General features: G+C 36.2%; 1 protein-coding gene across 7 annotated transcripts in view; it reads right to left on the bottom strand.

Annotated features, from left to right (window-relative positions):
- adgrb3 (adhesion G protein-coupled receptor B3) overlaps positions 1-21,410 on the bottom strand; it is a 123,670-nt gene that overhangs the window by 50,866 nt on the left and 51,394 nt on the right. For 4 of the 7 annotated variants that reach the window (XM_028006894.1, XM_028006896.1, XM_028006892.1 and 1 more), the window contains 8 exons: positions 19,410-19,520; positions 16,871-17,032; positions 11,283-11,447; positions 9,734-9,898; positions 7,389-7,553; positions 6,730-6,831; positions 2,123-2,229; positions 824-1,018 (listed from right to left, as the gene is read on the bottom strand). In XM_028006894.1, the coding sequence (XP_027862695.1) occupies positions 824-1,018; positions 2,123-2,229; positions 6,730-6,831; positions 7,389-7,553; positions 9,734-9,898; positions 11,283-11,447; positions 16,871-17,032; positions 19,410-19,520 (1,172 nt within the window). The remainder of the gene's footprint in view (positions 1-823; positions 1,019-2,122; positions 2,230-6,729; positions 6,832-7,388; positions 7,554-9,733; positions 9,899-11,282; positions 11,448-16,870; positions 17,033-19,409; positions 19,521-21,410) is intronic. The other 3 variants (XM_028006895.1, XM_028006897.1, XM_028006898.1) reach the window with 3 other exon arrangements.

The following is a 21,410-nucleotide window of genomic DNA, read 5'->3' as shown; positions in this document are numbered from 1 at the left end:
ATGCTTTGCAACAAGGCAAAACCTTTTTATATATTTCAATTTATTCTATGCTAATTCCTTCTGCAGATTGCACAGGTACCATTTCTTATTTAATACATTATAAAGGCTCATTAGTCAGCAGATGCTGCACTGTGTAATATGAAACTCACTATGAACTTCTAAATAATTCAACCATGAATTACTTCAACTTTTAAAAACATAAATTGTTCCTTCTGTTTTCATTCACCTCCTCACATCTTTGTAAGGAATGGTATTAAAATAAATTTGATAATGTAAAAGAGTGGGATAAGATCTTTATAAAATTAATGATAGGAAGGAATTCATTTCTTCATTTACACACACGTAGATGCCTACAATATTCAAAATGTATCTCTTCGCTATTCAACTTTGCTGTAACCATAAATATCCCCAGGCATAATACAGTCACCAAAGCATAAACTGTAACACATATGCAGCCAGAAGGAGGCCTGAGAATTACGTCTTTGAAAATGGCACAACTTTCAGGGCATAAATTGTCTTATTGGAGATGGGGTGGAGCTTTAGCTATAATCTCTATCATCCTATTGACAAAAAGAGGATCAGACTGCAGTTAACCCCAGCATGATGAGATGAAACAGATTAGGATGTATCAAGATTCCTTGATATGATAAAGCCGCAAGGGGTATATGTGAGCCTTTGTGATATTTCAGACATATTAGAAACGGTTTTATCTGATATAATGCAGGGTTGAGCAAAAAAAAAATCCTTTATTGTCTATTTGATGTATTTTGGCTGAAGAGATTCTCTACTTCTCATCTCAAACTTAAGTCACTGGAGGACTTACTTGAACGTCATCTGAGGAAGGCTCGTAGCTCGCCCTCTTGAAGGTCTCTGTCACATTGCGAAGGATCTCCACTGATGAGAGCAGGTCACCGGCATAGAAGTTCCTCGGCTGGGTGTAGTTCAGCAGGTTCTTGGTAACCTTGGACATGCCGTCCCCCGCCAGAGTCCTCTGGCCCTTCGCAAGATGGCTCTGAACCTCCAAGAACAGGAGAAGAAAGAACTTGGGGCATCAGTGTCCTCTTGCCAGTTTGTAAGGCACACATGGAGCTACACATTTGGAGTAAATGGAGTGCAAAAAATCAGGAAGAAAAGAGTCGACTCTTCAAGGCCCTTCATTTGACACTTATATCTAAGCTGGGCTGAAATGCTTTGTGCCTCACGGATGTTTTGAAATGAGCCAATATGAATAAAGGAGGTAACTGGAGCAGAAGACACATATTTAGGCAGAAACTGCATGGAGAAATTACATTTCACATCATTGCACAGAAATTATGTCCATAAATACAAGTTCACAGGCGCAGGATCCTATGTGCTATCTCAGCCTTTGTAGATTATTTTATTCTAACAGTGAGGGGGAGCTTAGCAGATAATGTACTACTGTATTTTCAGACTATACAGAGGAAACTTGCAAACTTATCTCAAAATATACTACATTGGCTTTCAAAAAACGAATGATTTTGGGGTGTAGAGAAAAGTGGAAAAGACAGAGGTCACATTAATTAATAGATTTTTCTCCAATCTTTTCCTGCTTGCATGCTTGTTTTAAAGAACAAAAAGTTTAAAATACAAATAATATATTACAGCAAATTACATTCAGCCAATACATGTCATCTGCCTATTTTAAGGTGTTCAGAATAAGAACAGCGATGCAGATAAGAACATGCCATAAAACAGGCGTGCCCAGGTCCAGTCCTTACCACCCTGCAACTTTTAGATTCATCCCTGCTCCTATGCGCTGAGTAAAAAGGCTGACTTCTCTTACTAGCAGTAACTCAGCCCTGCAGAGGCCTGCTTATGAGCCAATCATTTGGTCAAGGTGTGTTGGAGTATTTGTAGGTCTCGAGGACTGGACTTGGGAACCCCTGCCATGAAACAACAAATCAGACAGTCTGATATCCAGACATTAAAAAGATAATACGGCCATCTGTATTTTAATTTACAGATTAACCACTTTCCCTATTGAAAGTGGTTAATCTTTGGCTACATTGTGATGAGATCAAGGGGGCGGGAAAACACTGGGGAGGTAATTTATGATCCATTGGACACAGAGGCTGTGAAAGGAAGCTGACTTTGCACCTACTGTTTGCTGCAAGTATCTGAATTCATTTGTTATGCATCGAGCGTAGCTGGGCTTCTCCCAAAAGGCCATGCCGCGGTGATCCAAAGAGCAGCGTCTACTAGTGGTGCCTGCAAGAGCGGAGGGGAGACGGCGACAGATTCAGAGAGGGGAATCAGAGAAGCAGGGATAAGAGCAGAGATGATTAAGCACAGAGAACACAAAGAGAGGTAAAGATATATGGGATTAGGGGCACAGCAAAGAAAGGCAGAAAGGCAATTGGGAGTGGTGGAATGGAAAAGGGAGAGAAAAAAGAACAGAGAGAAATAACTTTTTTTGTGAAAGAATTATCAGTTTTTCCATGTTCATTTTATATGCATGTAGTTCAAAATGCCTTGATTTTTTTTGTCAGGGTTTGTGTAGAAAATAAATTGTATTGTTATAATAATAAGAAAAACAGGTAATCTGGCAAGAAAACAATGGCATTTAAGAATAATGTTGCTTTGCTATAACAAACCACACAATTCGATTGCTTTTTATTTGTATTTTCCAGACCGTGTTGATACAGCTTTTAGCTTTGAGTCACAACATGGAGCAGTTCAATAATAATAAATAACAACTAGGTTATTCCAAATTATCAATATGTACTGTAGACAAAATAAGTGAGAAAACAATAACCTCAAGCAATAAAAATAAACATTTTCAGAAAACATCTACATACCAATAAGTGCTGCTTTGCTATCTGCACTTCAGACAAGCTCTTTACTATTTCCTCTTCCTCCACACACACACAGAATAAGATCCAAACCAGACCCCCAACACCCATCCTGCTCCACAGCCACAACTTGGAGGTTTGTCTAAAATCTTAAACATGCGAAAAACACTATTACACCCTGGGAGCACCCATGCAGCACCATGAGCCAGCCCACAGGACAGCATCACATGCCTTCTGCTTTATACTGCACTAAGCATCTGTCTCCCTCTAAACTGGCTTCTCCTGGGTGCTGTATGTCACATTTCAGCCATCAAAAGAATACTCTGAGGCTCCACGACTCAATGAAGTCACCAGAGGTGTATCATATTACAGCTTGATACCTGGAAATTAGGCATTCATTTAGTGGTCTAACTGTGACATTTCTAAATGTCACAGTTAACTAAGAGAGGCATCACACCATTCTCTGTAAGAATTGGTAAAAAGACACAGAGTAAAGAAACAAAATTTAATCCCAGCCATGTTCTATATTATTTAAAATAAGAGTTTAAATTAACAGAGAAATGTGTTGTCTCTTTTTTTGGTAGATAACATTTTTAATGACAGATGTTACTATTTGAGTCTTGCATTTACATTAATGACTAAGTTGTGGAATGTGTAAAATTTATCAGAAATTCCACAATGACAGATTCAAGGTTAAATTAATTTTTAATAGGAAAGGCTAGACCAGAGATCGCTTCTGTGCATAAAAAGCTTTACAGAGAAAATATTAATATATTAGTTATAAGTGTGAACGTCTGGTGTATGCATTACTGAGAGGAGAAGTAACATTTATTTTTCAGTTATTCAAAAAATGTCTCTCATTTTGCTTTGATCCATTTTCATAGTGGAATCATACAGGGTCAGCAGTGAAAAATCAAAACCTTGACATTGAATCCTTACTAATAAGTCTTTCCGGCCTTGCATCATCTGTGAAGTACGTACAGTACCCTGCATATGAAATATAGGTCAGGGGAGATGTGTTTGATCAAATTCAAGGCTGCACTCCACTATGACACTGACCTGTTACTGTCTTCCTTAGCAGTATACTGACCATGGGTCCTTATTAAAGAGGAACTTTTGTACAAACAGCCTGTCCTCAAGATAAAAGACTCAGTCAGAATTGATTAACAGAGCAGTGAGGGAGAGGGCAGGTCTTCAAAGTTTCGAGAAATATTTTTGTAGCCTTACCACGAGAAATGGTAGGAATATAAAAATAAAAATCCTCTGGATGATGGAGAAATTTTTTTATGTCTTGGTGCTCAAAAGGTGTCAATACAAACTACTCACACAGCAAAGCTAAATAGAAAAAACACGCCACAACTGATATTATCTGGGAACTATTTGGAAACCTACTTGTAGTTTTATTTCCATTTTTGTGATTGCAATCTACATATTTCTGACATGTAGATTTATGTCAGCAATATACAATCATGATGCAATGTCAAAAAAGTGGTATAAAACATTTGCATGTGTCTGTACTGTTCCTATTAAAAGCAATTTTAAACATATCAGCAATTACAAAATCTAACTGTGCATATACATATATGTTAAAGAATGATTAAACATTTTGCTAAATGTCCAGTAGGTTTGGCTTCTTTTTCATTAAGAGATTGTTTTATTTAGAAGAAAGTAACTTTACCTAATAAATAGGTTTTTATGATCCACTAAATATTTATAACACATGGACATGAACATTGAAAACTTTTTTATGCTTGTTTCATTTTTCTTTGTTAATTTCTTTCAACTTAGGTTTATCTAACACAAGATGATTCAAGCAGTAAATGTATCCTTTATACTGTGCTACTTAGGAATATTCATTAAATAAAATATAACATAAATCTATGTGCTGCATGTGTGAATCCTCATGTTTTGTCTTTACTTCCCGTCTCTGATGCCACTTGTCATCTATGATCACTGTTCAATCACCAAGGCGGTGCTGATGGCCCTGCTCTCCTCCTGTGATGACCTTGATGATCCCACCGACAGGGAGTGAGGTTGTGGAAAAGCCTCTAAAAATGTCTGTACTATATTCATGTTTCACTGTTGTTTTTTCAGCTCAGTAGTTCAACCTTTTTTAGTCATGCTCTCAGAAGTCACTGGAAAAAGTCAAAGGTTGTGTTTTTCTTTAATGGTTTCTTAATGCGGACCCCTGTGACAAAAACCTACTGACATTGAAAGTAAGATTAACAGCTTTACAAATAAATCTGACCTTACCTCGGTTGTAGTTAGTCATGATCTTTTTTCTGTGGTCTGTGCCAGCTTTGACAAGCAGAGGCACTGTGCTTAAATATGAAATATGTCTGCCTTCTCCTGTTTTGTACTTCATCATAATACTGCTCAGAGATAAAGTACCTTTCCGGCAAAGAAGCACGATAACATTAGGAGCAAACTTATGTTTTGGTGCACTGTGGAAAAAAGTCTTTCAGCATTGATTATTAGAAAGAATATAGAGCTGAACTTCTCAGCTCCAAATATTCTATTTTTTTAGACTCAAATCTCCAGGGTTCTTGGTTTTTTACAGCTCATTAGAAAAAAAATAAATGCAAAATTTCATGAAGAAAGGACGTTTTGATGGATGTATTTATGGATGGATGATGGATGGATGGAATAAAGACTTGAAATACAAATATTTTCTATAATCTGCATATTTATGTCTTTCCAAACCTAGAACAGAATTAAATCAAATTATAAACTTTTCCTGGTTGTATGGGTCCTCATTAAAGTGGTCTCAATAAAAAAAATTCTCCTGATAAAAAAAATAAAAATTCAAGTGCTAGATTTTGGCTGAATTTGGTCATATAACCTTTCCATAAATTCAGGGTTAATGTTTCCCTTAACAAGTCCAAAATAAGTAAAAAGAAACACACACACACACGCCCCCACACACACCCATATACAGGACACACCCAAAGCTACTGCAAGCACAGTGTCAAGCAGTTATTGACCATAAAACTAATGTCAAGCCTGAAAGTTAATGTCATTCTAGTAAATCTTCTTCTGCTTAACTTTGCCCCAGGTGAGCCATCTGTGTATAACAGTGAGTTTGCAACCAGTTTGCCAGAGTCCCATTTCCTTCCTATGAAATAAATGTCAGATAGGAACTCCAGAGCAACAGCTCACTGTGCCAAACCCACATCTAACCTCAGCATTCAAAACCCCCCTCATCGTTCTGTTGCATGTTTGTTAGCAGTTTGACCTTCAACAAAAACAAAGTTATCACAGCAGATATATCAGAGGACCCAGTCTTTCTCTTTATCTTTTTACTTTTCTCTCTTCTTCCCCTTCTTCTTATCCTCTTCCACCCCCCAAATTCAAAACATGTATCACCTGTTCTCTTCTCTCAGTCTACACATCCATTCCCTTTGCTTCATGTTTGATAAGGCTTCATGTTTGTGGCTTTCTTCAACCTTTAACAATCCTTTTGGGATCAAAGTTAACCATTTTTCCCATTCAGTGCACAGGCTGTGGTCTGACAGGGGCAGCCTGGAGTAACCCCAGAGAATATGAAAATGGACTGAATGAATATGTGCTGTGTTCTCAGATGAAGAAACACATTCTTGTATATAACCATAGATGCATATTGTTCATTTGGCAGAGGCTTTCACTACATTAAAATTGGGGGAATACTTTCTTTAATAAGAAAAGCACAAAAACTGGGGGAAGTTTAAACATTTTACCAACTATAAAATTGTAAAACTATCTTCCAAATTAGCTGAAAATGTGTTGACGCACTAACTAATTTACATGCATAGTCAATGTGAAACAATAGAATAACCTTTGCAGTATTTCTAACACTGAGCATCTGTAGATGTGATTGTACTATTTCAGTGTTTGTTAACTTGCTTTTCTCATTTCATACTGGACTATCATTTCTTACCTGTAGCATTGGGTGGGCATCGGTTGAAAGCGAGCTCTCCCGAAGGGGTCCGTCTCCACACCATTGACATTGCATAGTCCTCTGGACAAATCTCATACGGTGCTGGAGAGTAAAATGATACAAGTGATGCTACAATAATCCAAAGAGCTTTTTTTAGTATTTCCAACATGATGCAACAATTTCTTCATACTTCAGACTAGAATGTATGGAAATATAAGAAATCAAAGCTGCAACAGTGTCAGTGAATATCAGCATGTAATTTAGGGATTATCATAAAACGGTTGCCTCTTAAATTGTGTTTTTTTGTGAGTGTGGGGGCTACAATGTTAAAAGGGGTTTTGATATATATTTTTTAATTGCTTTATGTATTTCACAGAATGGAAGCATTAAGAGACTTTTTGCTTCAGACTCCACTTCCAAAAGACACACAATGCAACCTGATGATTATTCTGTTTCTCAGTCTGCCCTTAATGCATCAAAGCATACATATTCATACTCTGTCATCCACGTCATCTTATCTCCGTCTCCTTCTGATTCTGCGTTATCTTATCTTGCATAACATGACACGTCACTTATTCTGCACAGATAATTATCAACCCACATCCCTCTTTCCTTAACTGTGGCTCCTCAGACTCGAGGCTTATTATCCTCTGACTCACCTGGGCAGCGTTGGTCACTACACTTTCGAACTTCTTCTCCGTTCCCATCACACTGCTGCCCGGTCACCGCCACCCCCTGACACACTCTGACACGCCTTTGCCCTCCTCCATCACAGGACTTAGAGCAGCCGCTCCATGGACCCCAGGGATTCCACTGGCCATTAGCTAAAACAGAATCAATACTGGTGAGAAACTGATACTTTCAGAGAAGAAGAGAGAGAAAGCAAAGCCAAAGATACAGTCCGTCTTTGTGTTTTATGTGGTGGCCTTAAAGCTTTTAACTTGAATGTCATTTGGATATACTGTATGTTTGATGTGTTTGTTCTTTTAATAAAGTCGCTAGGTGGAATGTTTGGCAGCATTGCAAAAAAGAAGACAAAATCTCATGTTTACTGGTTAATGTTTACTGAATCTATTTCACATTTTCCCATGCTACACCACTGAAATTCAAGGTATTCAGGGAGAATAGATAGACCAACACATAACTGCACATAAAGTGAAAGAAAATTATATGCAGTTTTCATAAAATTCTACAAACCAAAGTCTGAAACATGTGGTCTGCATTTGCATTCAGCCTTCTTTACCCCAGTCACCCAAACACAACTCAGGACTACTAGTTATCCCCAGACACTCTCTGAATACTAAATGGCTGTATTTAGTATTCTGTAAGTAACTTAGAATCAGTAGATATGCAGCTGTTATTTACAGGCCTCAGATGTTTGTTAGAGAACTTTAGAGAACAAACAATATCACGAAGACCAAGCAAGGGGTGCAAGCACAGATCTGAAATGGAACTATAAAAAAAATTAAATAAAAATTGTTCAATCCATATCTTGAAAACTAATAAAGAATGGCACAGCTCAAACTTAGAAAGAAAGAATATATTTTCCTTCCCTTCAACACTAATGCTCTACTTTGTGTTGGTTTATCATATTGAAGCCACACGTTACTGTATTTGTGGTTGCAAAATGACAAAATCACAAAAATAAAACAGACATCTATGACATTTTTCATTCAAAAAGATTCTCAGATGAAGCAGTATGTTTTCTGTCCTTGTTATGAACACTGTCAAACAACAAATACTCCTTCCCTTCAGCAACGTATTCAGTAACATGCACTTGTCTGAACAGAAAAGCACAACACCCTCTAAGCAGGAAACACGCTCCACTCTCATTTTAACTTCCACTTATCCTTTGCTTCACACATATGAACACATTTTATATCCTACATTTTACATCCTCTATCAGAACAACTTCCAGATGAGACAAATAGCACAAACCCTTTCGACCTGTTGGCCGAAAGTCTCTGAATACATTGATCAGATCTTGCTACTTGCTCATGGATTGGTTCACACAGGAGCGATTGATTCCTCAAACAGATGCATGCTCATGTGCTACAAAGAGCTCAATGTGGCAGCAGTTCAAAACAATAAATTTCAATCCAGCATAGGCCTGAATTATTTTTTACTTGGGAGTTTTTCTATTCCTTTTCAGACCAGTAAGTCTTGGTTCTACAAATTTCGCCCTAGATCTCTCATGGTCAATATATGTACTTTTCAAAGTAATAATTTATTTTCTGAATAATACTTGACTTACAGCTTGGAAAAAGCTGATAACTGCTAAGCAGACAAAATTTAATAGATTAGCAAATGGTGCAATGTGTTGATTCATTTGGAATCAGCACTATCTCAATGTAAAATTAAAACTATGACTACTTGAGCTTTAATATCTTATGGATCAAAAAGAGAACAAGGTCAGGGAGCTGGTTGCAAATTTTAGACGGATGGTCTGAAATAAAGAAATGAAATCCTCGTTGATACAATTGAAACACTCACCAAAGCATTCCAGTGAAACACAGCACTGAAACCTTGTTGTTTTACACTGCTGCAGTTAAAATTGCATCAGGAGATTATGGAAGTGCTCAGACCCCTCACATGATCAGACAATTTAAAGCCTGATCAAGACTATTAAGCTGACGTATCTGAACGTCTAATACATTCACAATGTTGACAGACAGTTTTGGGCAGCTAACGTTGAATTATATGAAATGCATACAATCTATCTAAGCAGATTTTTTTCAAATCCATTTGATAAAGCAAGGTATTAAACATAAGTCTTGAGTCTTACAACACAGCTTTGATTCTTGCTATTGGGCAACGGAAAGAGTGCACAAGCTGTAAAAGCAAGTGGAAAGTCTATCCAAGCCCATTGGTAATGATGCCAGTATTTAACAATTGTAATAATGTGCATTAAAATACAAGAGACATGCATATAAGCCTCTGTTTGTCATCATTTCCAATTTAGACATAAAAGTGGACACAAAATTAAGAGGCTCAGGATTTTTACCTGTGCAGTCAGGATTATGGCACTCTCTGCTTTCTGCCCAGTGACCGCGACACTCAGATCCCCCATGGGCGGCTGCTGAGCACTGCCTGGTCCTCTGCTGAGTGCCATTGGCACAGGTCACCGAGCAATCGCTCCAAGAGCTCCACTCCTGCCACTGTCCGTCCACTGAGGCACCAACCACAACCCAACAAGCATGTCCCAAGCGAGGGGGAAAAGAGGGCAGACAGAAACAGGGGGAGATATTCAGATTTTTGTATCCTCTCTCAGATTGAAAGCCAATAAAACAGATATCAAGCAGCGAGCAAACTGTTACATGAACTCTTGTCTTTTTTTCTTTTTTTTTTTTAAGGAAATTGTGCAGGCTGGGCTTCTGTGCTGCAGTGCCTTACAAAAAAAAAGAACATTCCCTTTGAGATTGTATTCACATTCACAAGAAAAATTATATTTTTATTTTTGTAAAAAAAATCTAATAAGTGTGGTGGGAAAATACATTTAGCCATCATTTCACCATAGTTGTACCTGCAAAGCTTTCAGCATGTCTCTATTGACATTTTACAAATAGAGATTGGATTTGTTTTCTCATCTTTCTTTGTGAAACAGCTCATGGTCAGTAGGAAGTGTCTGTGGACAACATTTTTAAGTTGTGACAGGACCGGCCACTCCAACAGATTTGTATTGTTTGATCTAAACAAATGCATTGTAGCACTGAATTTTGTTCTGTAAGGCCAAGTTTCATGTTTTTGGTGGCTCTAGCACATTTATTGCAGTATTGACCCACATTAAGGTCAAATCATCATACTCTAACTGTGGTCATTCCTGTACCAGCTATAGAAAAGCATATAAACAGAGCACCTTCTTTGCACTTGTCTTGTACATGGTTTGTGGCATTTGCAGATGGCCTATTGAAATTTTTTGGAGTAACATAACGAAATGTGGGAAAGTTCAAAATGTTTAAATATTTTTGCAAGGCACTGTCGTCTTTTTTTTCATAAACTGGTCTAAATAAACTGGCCTAAATAAGAATTAATCAAAAGCTAAATTATTTTAAACATTATAAAAAAGAGGTTGGTAAAGAATCGCTGACATCGAAATGTATATTATGAAGATTTATAGTTTCTTGCAAGCTGCTTCCAGGAAAAGAGTAAGAACTTAAGGGTTTTCCATAAACTCTGCTTCCAGAGCACAGCTAACATTCACTGTTTGGAAAAACTCATCACCACTAATCTGCTTACCATTCCCAGGCAATTGCAAGTAAGTGATTTTGATGTTAGTATTACTGTCTTCAATCTCAACAGGGTTTCCTAAACCGCATTATTGTGCAAGAAGGCTCAAGAGCAGCACAAATCCTCTATCCAATCTTTCTTGTTGACTTACCTTGACAGTATTGCATAAATTAAAGACAACGCAGCTCAAGCTGTGTAATTCAGATGAACACATCTTTTAAAAATAAGTTCGTCTTACGGATCTCAATTTTTGAAATCTTCTTATATCCATACCTTTAGAGAATATTGTTGTAATTGTAAGATAGTAGAGAGCAGACAGGTGATACCTGGGCACAGGGCTATGTTGCAAAGTTTAGTCTGGGTCTCAGGTCCATCACAGGCCCTGCCTCCATGCTGGGGAGGAGCACACATCCTAGTCCTAGTGCGGTGACCCCGGCCACATGTGAATGAGCACAGGCTCCATGGTGACCATTCCTCCCATACACCGTGTACTGCAGGCACAGAAAGGGCGTCAGGCCTAATCAATGTCTCCTTCTTTGTTACAGCATAAACAAACCACTCAAACGTCACTGAGCCAGAAAGGAAACAAAATCAATCACAGTGTTTGGCAACATGTTAGTGATACACGCAACACACAGTGCAGAGATTTGCAAAGTCTCCACTAGAGATATCCACCTGCTCTGCTCGTTTGGGTATTTATTATTTGCAAAACCACAACAAATACTTCTTCACAACCAATTTCACTAAACACCTTAAAATATTGATTGGAAAAAGGAAGTAAATCTCACATATCTCACGTTCTGCACAGAACTTAGACCATTTCCTTCAGCTTGAGGCTTGCTGGTTGGAAGGAAGTGTAATAGCAACCAGCCTGTGGAGTAATGTGACCTGATAATGGTTGCAGGAATCTGTCCATACACCAAAATATAGATTAAGGGGTACACACACGAGTCACAACCTGTAACTTGTTTCTAGACCTCTAAATAGCTAGTGAACTAAAGAAAAAAGGAAACATATTTTATTGTGCAGTAGCAACGGGTCATCAAAATGGAATTATTTGGAAATTTTGAATTTTCTGCATTTTTAGACTCTAAGGACAGATTGCTCAAACTCATCAAGTAGTAGATCAAAAGTAACAGCGCCAAAAATTAAAAAGACAAACCTATTTCTTTCTATATTTGGATGAAAACACATAGTTTGCTTAAAAAAAAAAAGTGGCATACTCTAATTCCCAGGGTATTTTTTAACAGTCCAGCTCATTGTGTTATTAAAATACATTGCTCAAAATAATAATAAACTGCATTTTAAAAACAGACAATAAAATATATAGTATGTATATATATCCAATATATTTAGTCTTTTTCTGATATACATTTTTGAAATACATTTATTTTTCAATTTGTACAAAAGCAAACATCATTGTGAACAATAGTCACTTAAAGATAACAACATTATGGCGTCTAGATTTGCCTCTTGGCTCAGCAGTATTTAACTGACAGATGATGAATTTTTACTGAGCTGCAGAATATTTGCCACTGGCTAAAAGTTTTATTTTGGAGAGTAAAATATGGAAATCTGAAAGGTATGCAGAAGTAGCAACTGTCCCATTTCACCTGGTGCTTGCTGTAATAAAACTGGCTTCTTCCAAATGTGAGATTAACCTCTTGTTAAATATTTGAAGTTACAGTTGAGTTTTTATTTGAACCAATACATGCATTCACGGATACAATTGAAAAACACACAGAAAAATTGCTTTTACAGATGCATGATGTTAATAAAATCATGTTTTAGCCAATTCAAAAATAATGATCTCTATTGACCTACACAATATTGTAGTAAGAATGGTAGGAATTGATCTACCCAGCCGTGCAAACATTTCCCTAAAGAAAAAAAAGCAACTTGAGGGTATAATTTATGAGAAATTGATGTAAATCCAGAATCTCTGTTGGCCTTTTTTCCTCTCTTCACTGCAAATAGGGCTTAAGAACTTAAAATCTGACATCGTTGTCCACAGGGAGCGGATGATTCTTCCTCAGAAGGGTCACTATCCATGAAGCACAAATCTTGGGATCAGGTTCATAGTTGGAAGGTAAGCCATCATCTGTCCCTGCCTCTAGGTGCTGCTTTGATGCTCTTAGCTAAGAGTCCCCTGGTGGTTGAAGCATTTACTTTGAAATTTTAGGGTTCAAAGCAGCCAGCGAACACAGTTAGCTGATGAAAGAGGATTGAGTTTTTTTGTCTTTTTTTCTGAACAACAGCCATTATTACAGCCAAGAGCAATCACAATATGCTACAATAAGTACATTATTTTAAACCAGATTAAGATCAGTGGCAAAACATTTGCAAAAAAAATAATGTTATTTAACTATATTGAACTAGACTATCTTGAATTCAATTGTACTTCAAAACTTCTCATTGAGATTCAACCTTGTTATCTTGGACAAGCTGCAGCCAGAATGCAAAGGATTACATTTTTTCTTCAAGGATCTGTCTATCTTCATGGGTATTTTTTTCCCTCCAATAACTGCTGCAATGCATGCTTTACATTTCTTGATGCATATGATCGAGCTCAAATTAGGAACATAAAGAGAAAGGTTTGTGATTCATATGTTTGCTTAAACATTAAATATGATGCTGGTGGCTAAATTAAAACTTGGAATATCAACCAAACATAATGTTTAATTATATGTTGTACAGGCATTTAGTCAGAAGTAACACATATAATAATAGCATTTCCAATAAAAAAGCCTATTCTTTGTCTGAATATTTTACAGATGGAAATTATAAAGTGAGTCCAAGTTTTAGGCCACAATCAGGAGACAAGTCTAAACTGAACCTCATCATAACTAGTTGTAAAAATTCATAGACTCAAAGCCACCAAAACAGTTCATCATCTTCATTACTGTGGTTAAAATTTTGTTCACAGTACTATGTTTTTTTTCTGGTTATATATAATATAGCATAGTGTAATTTCTGGAGACTGATTTGGTGATCTGTGACTCTTCAGAATGACGAGTTCACCACAGTTGCAAAATAATACCTCCAACAAACATCAGGCACTAGAAGGAATTTCCTGAGAAGATTGTGCTAAAACCAATTTGCTATTATTGACCTCTCATTCTGAGCTATTAGATGGTCCACCACGGTCTTCTTTTGCTCACCCATCTTTAATATTAGAAGAATTTAATATCAGAAGGATCACTGCTTGTAATTTCTATACATTTATTCTCAAATACCTATTACTCGACTCTACTAAGGCAACCATTTGCACAGTCTAGAATTCGTGTGAACGCTTGATGATATTGAGTTTACGCAGTGTGACATCTTCAAGTCCTTAATTTTTTTTTTATCACAATGTGTGTTTGGCTTGGCACTTCCTCTATGCAAAAAAAACTTTTCTAATTTAGTTTAGTTCAGTTGAGTTTGGCACCAAGGGACCACAAGTCGCCCCTTTTTTTGAGATAATATTGTTAAAAAAGTAATGTTAGCATATCTGTCGTTACAATAAACTAACTCCATTTTTGGTCCCCTGGTAGGATTTTATAGAGTGCAGTGTCAGAAAAAAAATTTAAGATTTTGTTCAATAAACAATTATTTTGGAAATACCGGTAAATGAAACTGCTCTTTATTGTGTTAATGTTTGAGGTTACCCTTCCCTGTAAACATATGCTTTAAGCTTTAGCCGGCATCCACTTTTAATTTACTCTAGATACTACATTTCCACCTTAATCTTTAAACTATCATTAGCTAGTTCTGACTTAACTAATGAGCTTATTTTCATTTTCATTTGATTGTTGAGGAAACATGTCTATGTTGTCTTATTATTATTATTTGTCAAGAGGAAGCAAGACTCAAATAACTATTAATAATAAAATTGTTATAGCTACAGTTTATATAGCAATAGTTAGTATTATATTTAAAAATAATTTATGTAGTTTTTTGCAAAAAATACTAAAACAAGTTGCAAATATATTTTTTTATACGTTGTGGTAAACTTTTATATTGTTTTACTTCAGTTTTGTTTTTAACGCCACATCTCTATGAAAACAGATTGTTTTTGTTCATTTATCAGACCATCAGAAGTTTAGGCTTGTCCTTAATAAAAAACGTCATAATAAATAAAATTTAATAGCAATTTGTATGACTTTGGTAGCAAAAAAAAAAAAATGCTGCAAATTGGTGATGTCATTTAATCAGAATGAAGCAACAATGTCACATTTGTCAACACTGGCGCACATGGCTAAATATGTGCGCCAATGAAACATCTTAACATTATTGTTTGTACTGTTTGCTAATATTGCACAAATCCTTTGGGGATGCAGTTTTTCAGGATTCCTGAGCTGTTTTCCTTCTGCAACATAAAGTGAATGTAATTCAAAGGCAGAAAGGTGAACACTGTCAGTTCAGTTATAAAGAGGACTAAAGAATCAAAGGAGATATTTCAAGAAGCAGAAATCTGTTTTGGCAGATGCTTTATTTTGAAAACAGTCTCACAACTTTTGTGGAAGGCTTGGTTTCCTAACAGCATGTTTGATTTCACCCTGCAGTGCTCACCAGTAGTGTTGCTGTTTTCACTGATTGTGCCAACAAGCCTTGGGTTTGTCTTAGATTGGAACTGTTACTTGGAAATATTTCTGCAGCATAGGAGTATATTTCAATCTTGGCATAATTCAGGTAGTTTAAAGAAAGACAATTAATCTGTCATCCCTACAAGGTTTTAATTATACAAATGTTTTGTTTGGACTGACCTAGCTACAGTGGTGTAGCAAGGTTTACTACAACTATACTAAATAATAATTGATTTTAGAAGACAGCTTTAAAAAATTAGGTTTTGATTTTATAATAGGTGAAATAAATCTCTTTGTTTATCGCAACAGGAAACAGAATTATTAAACAGCTAAAATGGCAGAAATTACATATTAGCAAACAAAACTTAAAGAAAAAGATGTGGCACACTGAGCTTTTATCAGTAAGTATCTTGTCGCAAAAATGTTTTAGCATTTTATTTTTCCTTTCTTGTGTTAATGCTAAATTGCTTAACATAGTGTGACAATCTTACATTATTTCAGTTTTGGACAAGGTTGGGGTTCGTTTCTTAGAGTTCACATTCAACAAAAAATTATTACCTGCTTGAAAGCCACCGAGATCTTATTTACACACGTCCCATCTGGTAAAAGAAGTATGGTTCATCTAAAATCTTAGAAGCTATCAGAAGATGCAGCTTGCAGTGTTTTCTAATCATCTCAATTACTTTGGTGTTTGCAATGTAGTCTCAGAAGCACCACATTTATCAGCTTCATCAAACTAACCAGGAGTGCAGAATTTAATTACGAAATCTACTTATTTATCTGTGTAAATAATTCCAAAAATGGATAATGGTGACAGGGGGGTTCACATTCCTTTTAGATGAATATTAACAAGCATTAGCATGCCGCAGTCACCAGACAGAAAAGCTTCTGATTCTGATACCTGGCTACCAGTGACTCATTTGCTATGTCATTATAAGTTTATGATGAAATGCCTTCCAGCTTGTTTGGAGAAACTCTGCCAAGCTATTTTAAAATGCACAGTTGACCTTCAAGGAAATGACGCTGACGACATCAGTATCTATGACTCCCCGAGCTTCATGCAGGTCCACATGTCATGAAACCATTTTTTTTATGCTGATGTATTGCTTTACAGTTATATGGAATGGGAAAACTAAAAAAAGTGGCAATGGAAAAAAAAAAGAACAATTACAAAAATATTTGGAAAGAGGAAATATTAGATTAATTATAAAAGCTCTAAATAATAACAGCACATTCTTAAATATATACACATTCAAAGTTTTGTTAGAACAGAACAACAAAATTCCTCCCATGTCAACAACAAAGAAGCAAAACATTAATAGTCAAGAATCTGCGGCTAACACTACCTGGACAAGGGGCAGTGTTATTGCAAACCCTTGATTCTCTTAAAGGGCCGCTGCAGTGTGTTCCGTATGGTGAGACACATGTTCTTGTTCGCACGTGCGACCCTTGACCACATGTTACAGAGCATGAGCTCCACTGGGACCACTCCTCTGCACCTGATTCACCTGTGTGGGAGAAGGGTGACACTAGTTAAATGCAGCAATACGGTCCTGCGCACGGCTTACGGAGCGTGGGTGGGGCAAGTTGGGCTGGGTTGAGTAAAGTTGGAAGGGGCCAACATGAGTCACGTTGGGGTTAGAAAGGGGACTCTAAAGATTTACAGAAACGCTATTATACAGTCTGTGCCACCTTTATGTGATCTTTGATGAATACTTGAGCCTACTTCATCTGACTTCATATTTAATTTGCATGCAGCACATAAGTGTTTTTGCAACTGCGATTACAGAGAGTAGTTGCATTAATTATGTTTGCAGTGTCACAGAGCTGTGTAAATTAATCAGACTTCTACCAGAAAGTAAAAATGTGTATTTATGCAAAGATCACAGAGAAGGTATTACAGTAGACATCAGGGATACATCTAACTTTTTACTTCATTTTTTTTTAATAAATGCATGCATTTTGGTAAAACTGAAAGCAAAACAAAAAATTTACAAGAGTGTGGTGACATGCAAGAAAGACAACATCTGCAAAAAATAAAAAAATAGAAAATGGAATTTAATGGTGTTAGTTCAGGAAAAGGGGTTTTAGAGAAGGATTCCCTTGCACTGCGGTGAACCATCTATGTTTAATAACATTGATGAAAGGCTATTGGTTTTGAAACTTGTTTTTATATGATGACCTTGTTATCAAGGAAAATTATAACTTTAGCAGTATTTTTTTTTTTTTTTTTTTTTTTTTAGCAGACATCAACCATCTTCAAGTTTGGGTTAGATCTTTTCTCAAATTTAGTTCAAATTGTGGTGCCAAAACGTTTTTTTGAACCACAAAGAAGGGAGAATTCTGTTTCCACGGATCAAGTTTTTAAGACTGCATGATTCCACAGTTATGTAAATCTGTATGCAGACTGTGGACAAAGTTACCACATAAATTTCTTGATGGGTATGTAAGTAATATAGGAACCCCTATGGGGCCCTTTGTGATTAAAAAAGGCCTTCAATGAAGCCATGTAAATATAATGAAGCATTGAGATGAATTTCAAATTCCTGATAGTCTAAAGGCAAAAGGAATCATTTAGTGAGAGTTGTGGAGACATATTCATCAGAGTTGTCACCAAATTATTGATGTCTGACTATGTCAAACCCCCAGGTGAAGTATTAATTTTCTTTGAGGCTTAATGTTTGAGAGAAACAATTTAACACAGAGAGGAACATTTTCTTTTAGTTGCAGCTCTGAATACATTTATGTCATTGTGAGTCATCAGACTGGATCAGAATTACAAAAAAAAGAGAAAAGAAAAAAAGATACGGTATGCTTTTAACTTGTTTCACGGGACACAGATTCAGCCAAATAGGATCTTAATTCTGCCTTTAATTTTTTGAGATCATAAAATAGACTGAAAGGTGGATCAATTTGTTCAATGAGGCAGTATAGGGAGAGTAAATCGGGTGAGGATGAGAAACAGAAAAGCCCAGCAATGTGACTCAACAGCGGAACAGACACACCTGCGGCGAATGGAGAGGAGGAATGTTAATGAGTGTGTATTAGTACAGGCATGTATGTGTTGGATGTATAGCATTTTATAAATCAAAACGGTAATGAAAGGAAAGACGGTTGTCAAACAATGACAGAAATACAAATGGATCAACCCATGACAAATATAAAAACATTTCCCAAAATCAACATAAGGAAAATAAAAATCTTAATAACAGTTATATATAAACCCACCCATGTCAGAAAAAAAAGATTTTTCTAACTAAAACACAAAAGAACTTAAGTCTGAAAACTAAACATCGTTGGTTTAATTTCTGTCAGTCTTATTTTCTATTTAATTAAAGTTAGAAAAGTATAGGGTGACATGTCATAAGATGCATTAAATGAATTTAGATTCCTTCTGGCTTTAGCAATGAATTTGATGCTACATTTGATAAAGCCACAAAGCTTCAGTGATTGTTTAAGGGTAGCATCTATCAGTTCACTTTTAGAAAGTGTTTAATTTTTGCTCAAGGGTCTTTTTTTTCAAATGACATTTCATTTATTGTGTCTAGGAGGAAATGATTAACCACATCACTTCCTTACTTTCGAACTGCTGTTTAATTAATGTTCTTCAAAAGGTCTGTGTGAATAAGCTACTTGTCACCTCACTATATGACAATAAAAGAAACATTCACAAAAAATTAGGCTCTAAACTCAAAGTAAATACTCATGAGGATATGGGAAATTTATTGTCCTTAATTTTATATGTGGCGTTTGAGAATGGGGAGGAAAAAATAAAAATGCAAAACATTTCCACTTGAAAAGTGCAGTACAAGAGAGAGCATGCATGATGAAATAAATTGACTTTAGTTAACAAAATAAAGTAAAGAAACATAACTATTTCATTACCAGTTTGTGCCATAAATTTAGCAGATTCAGCTTGCTCCTTCAGGGCCTTTGTGTCATGAACTGATCGTGGCCGCTGACTTTTTACTGTATGCTCTCCGATCATTCCATATTCTATGGGACAAAATAGAGGTTCATATGAAAGCTAGGCTTAAACATGATCTTCTTAAAGAACAAAAGCTTATTACATTCTGTTTTCAGGATATTTGAAGCAAACTGCAATACATGGCTAGAAACAAAGACCACACAAGTTTTTTTGTTTTGTTTTCTTTTCTTTTAAAAATCTTGTTTTGTTCTCTCTATGGCATAGAACAATGCAACAGATTTTTAAGGGTGAGTTGGAAGTATTAATTGAACTTGAAATCACAGCGAAGACATATAGAAAACATGCAAGTAATTTCACTCTGGTTTAGAAGAGTCTAGCAACTTATTCAACCAGCTACAAACCCGCCCTCCTTCCCTCCCTCCTGTACACCCATAAAAGAAAACAAAGATAAATGAAAGTAAAAATGTGTAAGCCATCAGAAAGCCACATAGGAAGGGGGTCATGGACATAGCATGCTATTGATCCACGGTTTCCTCAGTAAACTCACATTTTCATTCAATTCGTTTTGGTTGACCAAAGCCCAAAATATAACCGTATACAAATGTATTCTGAGCTGTATACATTACAGTGCATGTCCTCTTTGTTTCCCACAGAGGAACAAAGACACAATGAGAACAGTGCAACAACACTGAGAAAAGTGATGCTAGTAATAATGTGTTTGGAATTTGCATCAGCTGTTTGAAGTAAATTCGAGACAGCGATCAATACTTAAATAGCTTATGCAAATTATTTGTTACTTCAAGTTTTGATTTAAAACTAGCATTACTTCTGGCAGTGTGGGCCGAATGGGATGATTTTGTCGTTTGCTGTTTGGCAATACACGTGATGCATTAACAACAGATTCACACATAACTTATGTTAGTACATCAGACAGTACAATGCATCAGCCAGTGATATGGATGTTTAAAGTCTTGACTCTTGTTTAAAGGGCTGGTACAAAATTTTTGAAGTGAGGTTCTGTCGATGAATATAAGTGATGTATATCTTACCTGCAGTAGTTAGTTCTCTTGGCCAATAAGGTACCAAGAGCAAAAGTGGTTTATGTGCAAGTCAGTTTATTATTGATTTACAAAGGAGATGATAATTATTTACACAGTGAATGGAGGCAGAAGCAGTGCAAGGCCAATTATCTTTCAGAGTGAAACCCACATCAAGAATGAAACCAAAGGCTTTTGTACAGAGAAACCGATTAACAGAGTTGTACAAAGGGTAAAAAAATGTATGAAATTAGCGTACATTTTAATCACTATTGTCCGTTTGCTTTTTACATCATTTTAACATCAAAAAATTACTTTACTATGAATTAAAAGTGTTTAGTTGATAACTTTGCTCTGTTCTCAGTACAGACAGGAAAAACCTTGGTGGAGCACTGCCTCTAAAATCCTCTTCTGTAAATATTCATTAGCTTAGTCATAAATAATCTCCTGCTCCAAATGTATTGATGGTTTTAAAATAACTAAAATTGAGCTTATATGAACTGCTTAGACATTTTTTTTACTGGATTTCATATGATAGATGTTTCTCTTGGTCTTGGTCCCTTCTTGGGCTGGCTATTATTTAAAGCCATTTTGGATTTATACTAAATAATGATGCCGAGAGAATTGTCCACTGCAGGCAAGATATGAACTGGCTTCATAGTTTTCATCAGAAACTCTCTTCAAAATATGAAACTGCCTCAGATCCCTGCATTCCCCAACTTTCAGACAGCTAACATCTTCTGACTTCTATGTTCACAAGGTATAAAATGGGCAGTCAGTCATCTCATATGATCTATTCATTATTATTTCAAAATGTTTTAATAAACTATGTGGTCACAACCAGAAGAGCCAGCAGCCCGACAAAACAAGTGGTATTAATCTGCTTGTGTTAAATAATGTTTCCATAATTGGAATAAGGGG

The sequence above is a fragment of the Xiphophorus couchianus genome, chromosome 22 (assembly GCF_001444195.1).
Source record: "Xiphophorus couchianus chromosome 22, X_couchianus-1.0, whole genome shotgun sequence".
NCBI classification, from domain to species: Eukaryota; Metazoa; Chordata; class Actinopteri; order Cyprinodontiformes; family Poeciliidae; genus Xiphophorus; species Xiphophorus couchianus.
Note: the sequence above shows the minus strand (reverse complement) of the source record. Positions and strands in the feature narration are given on the sequence as shown.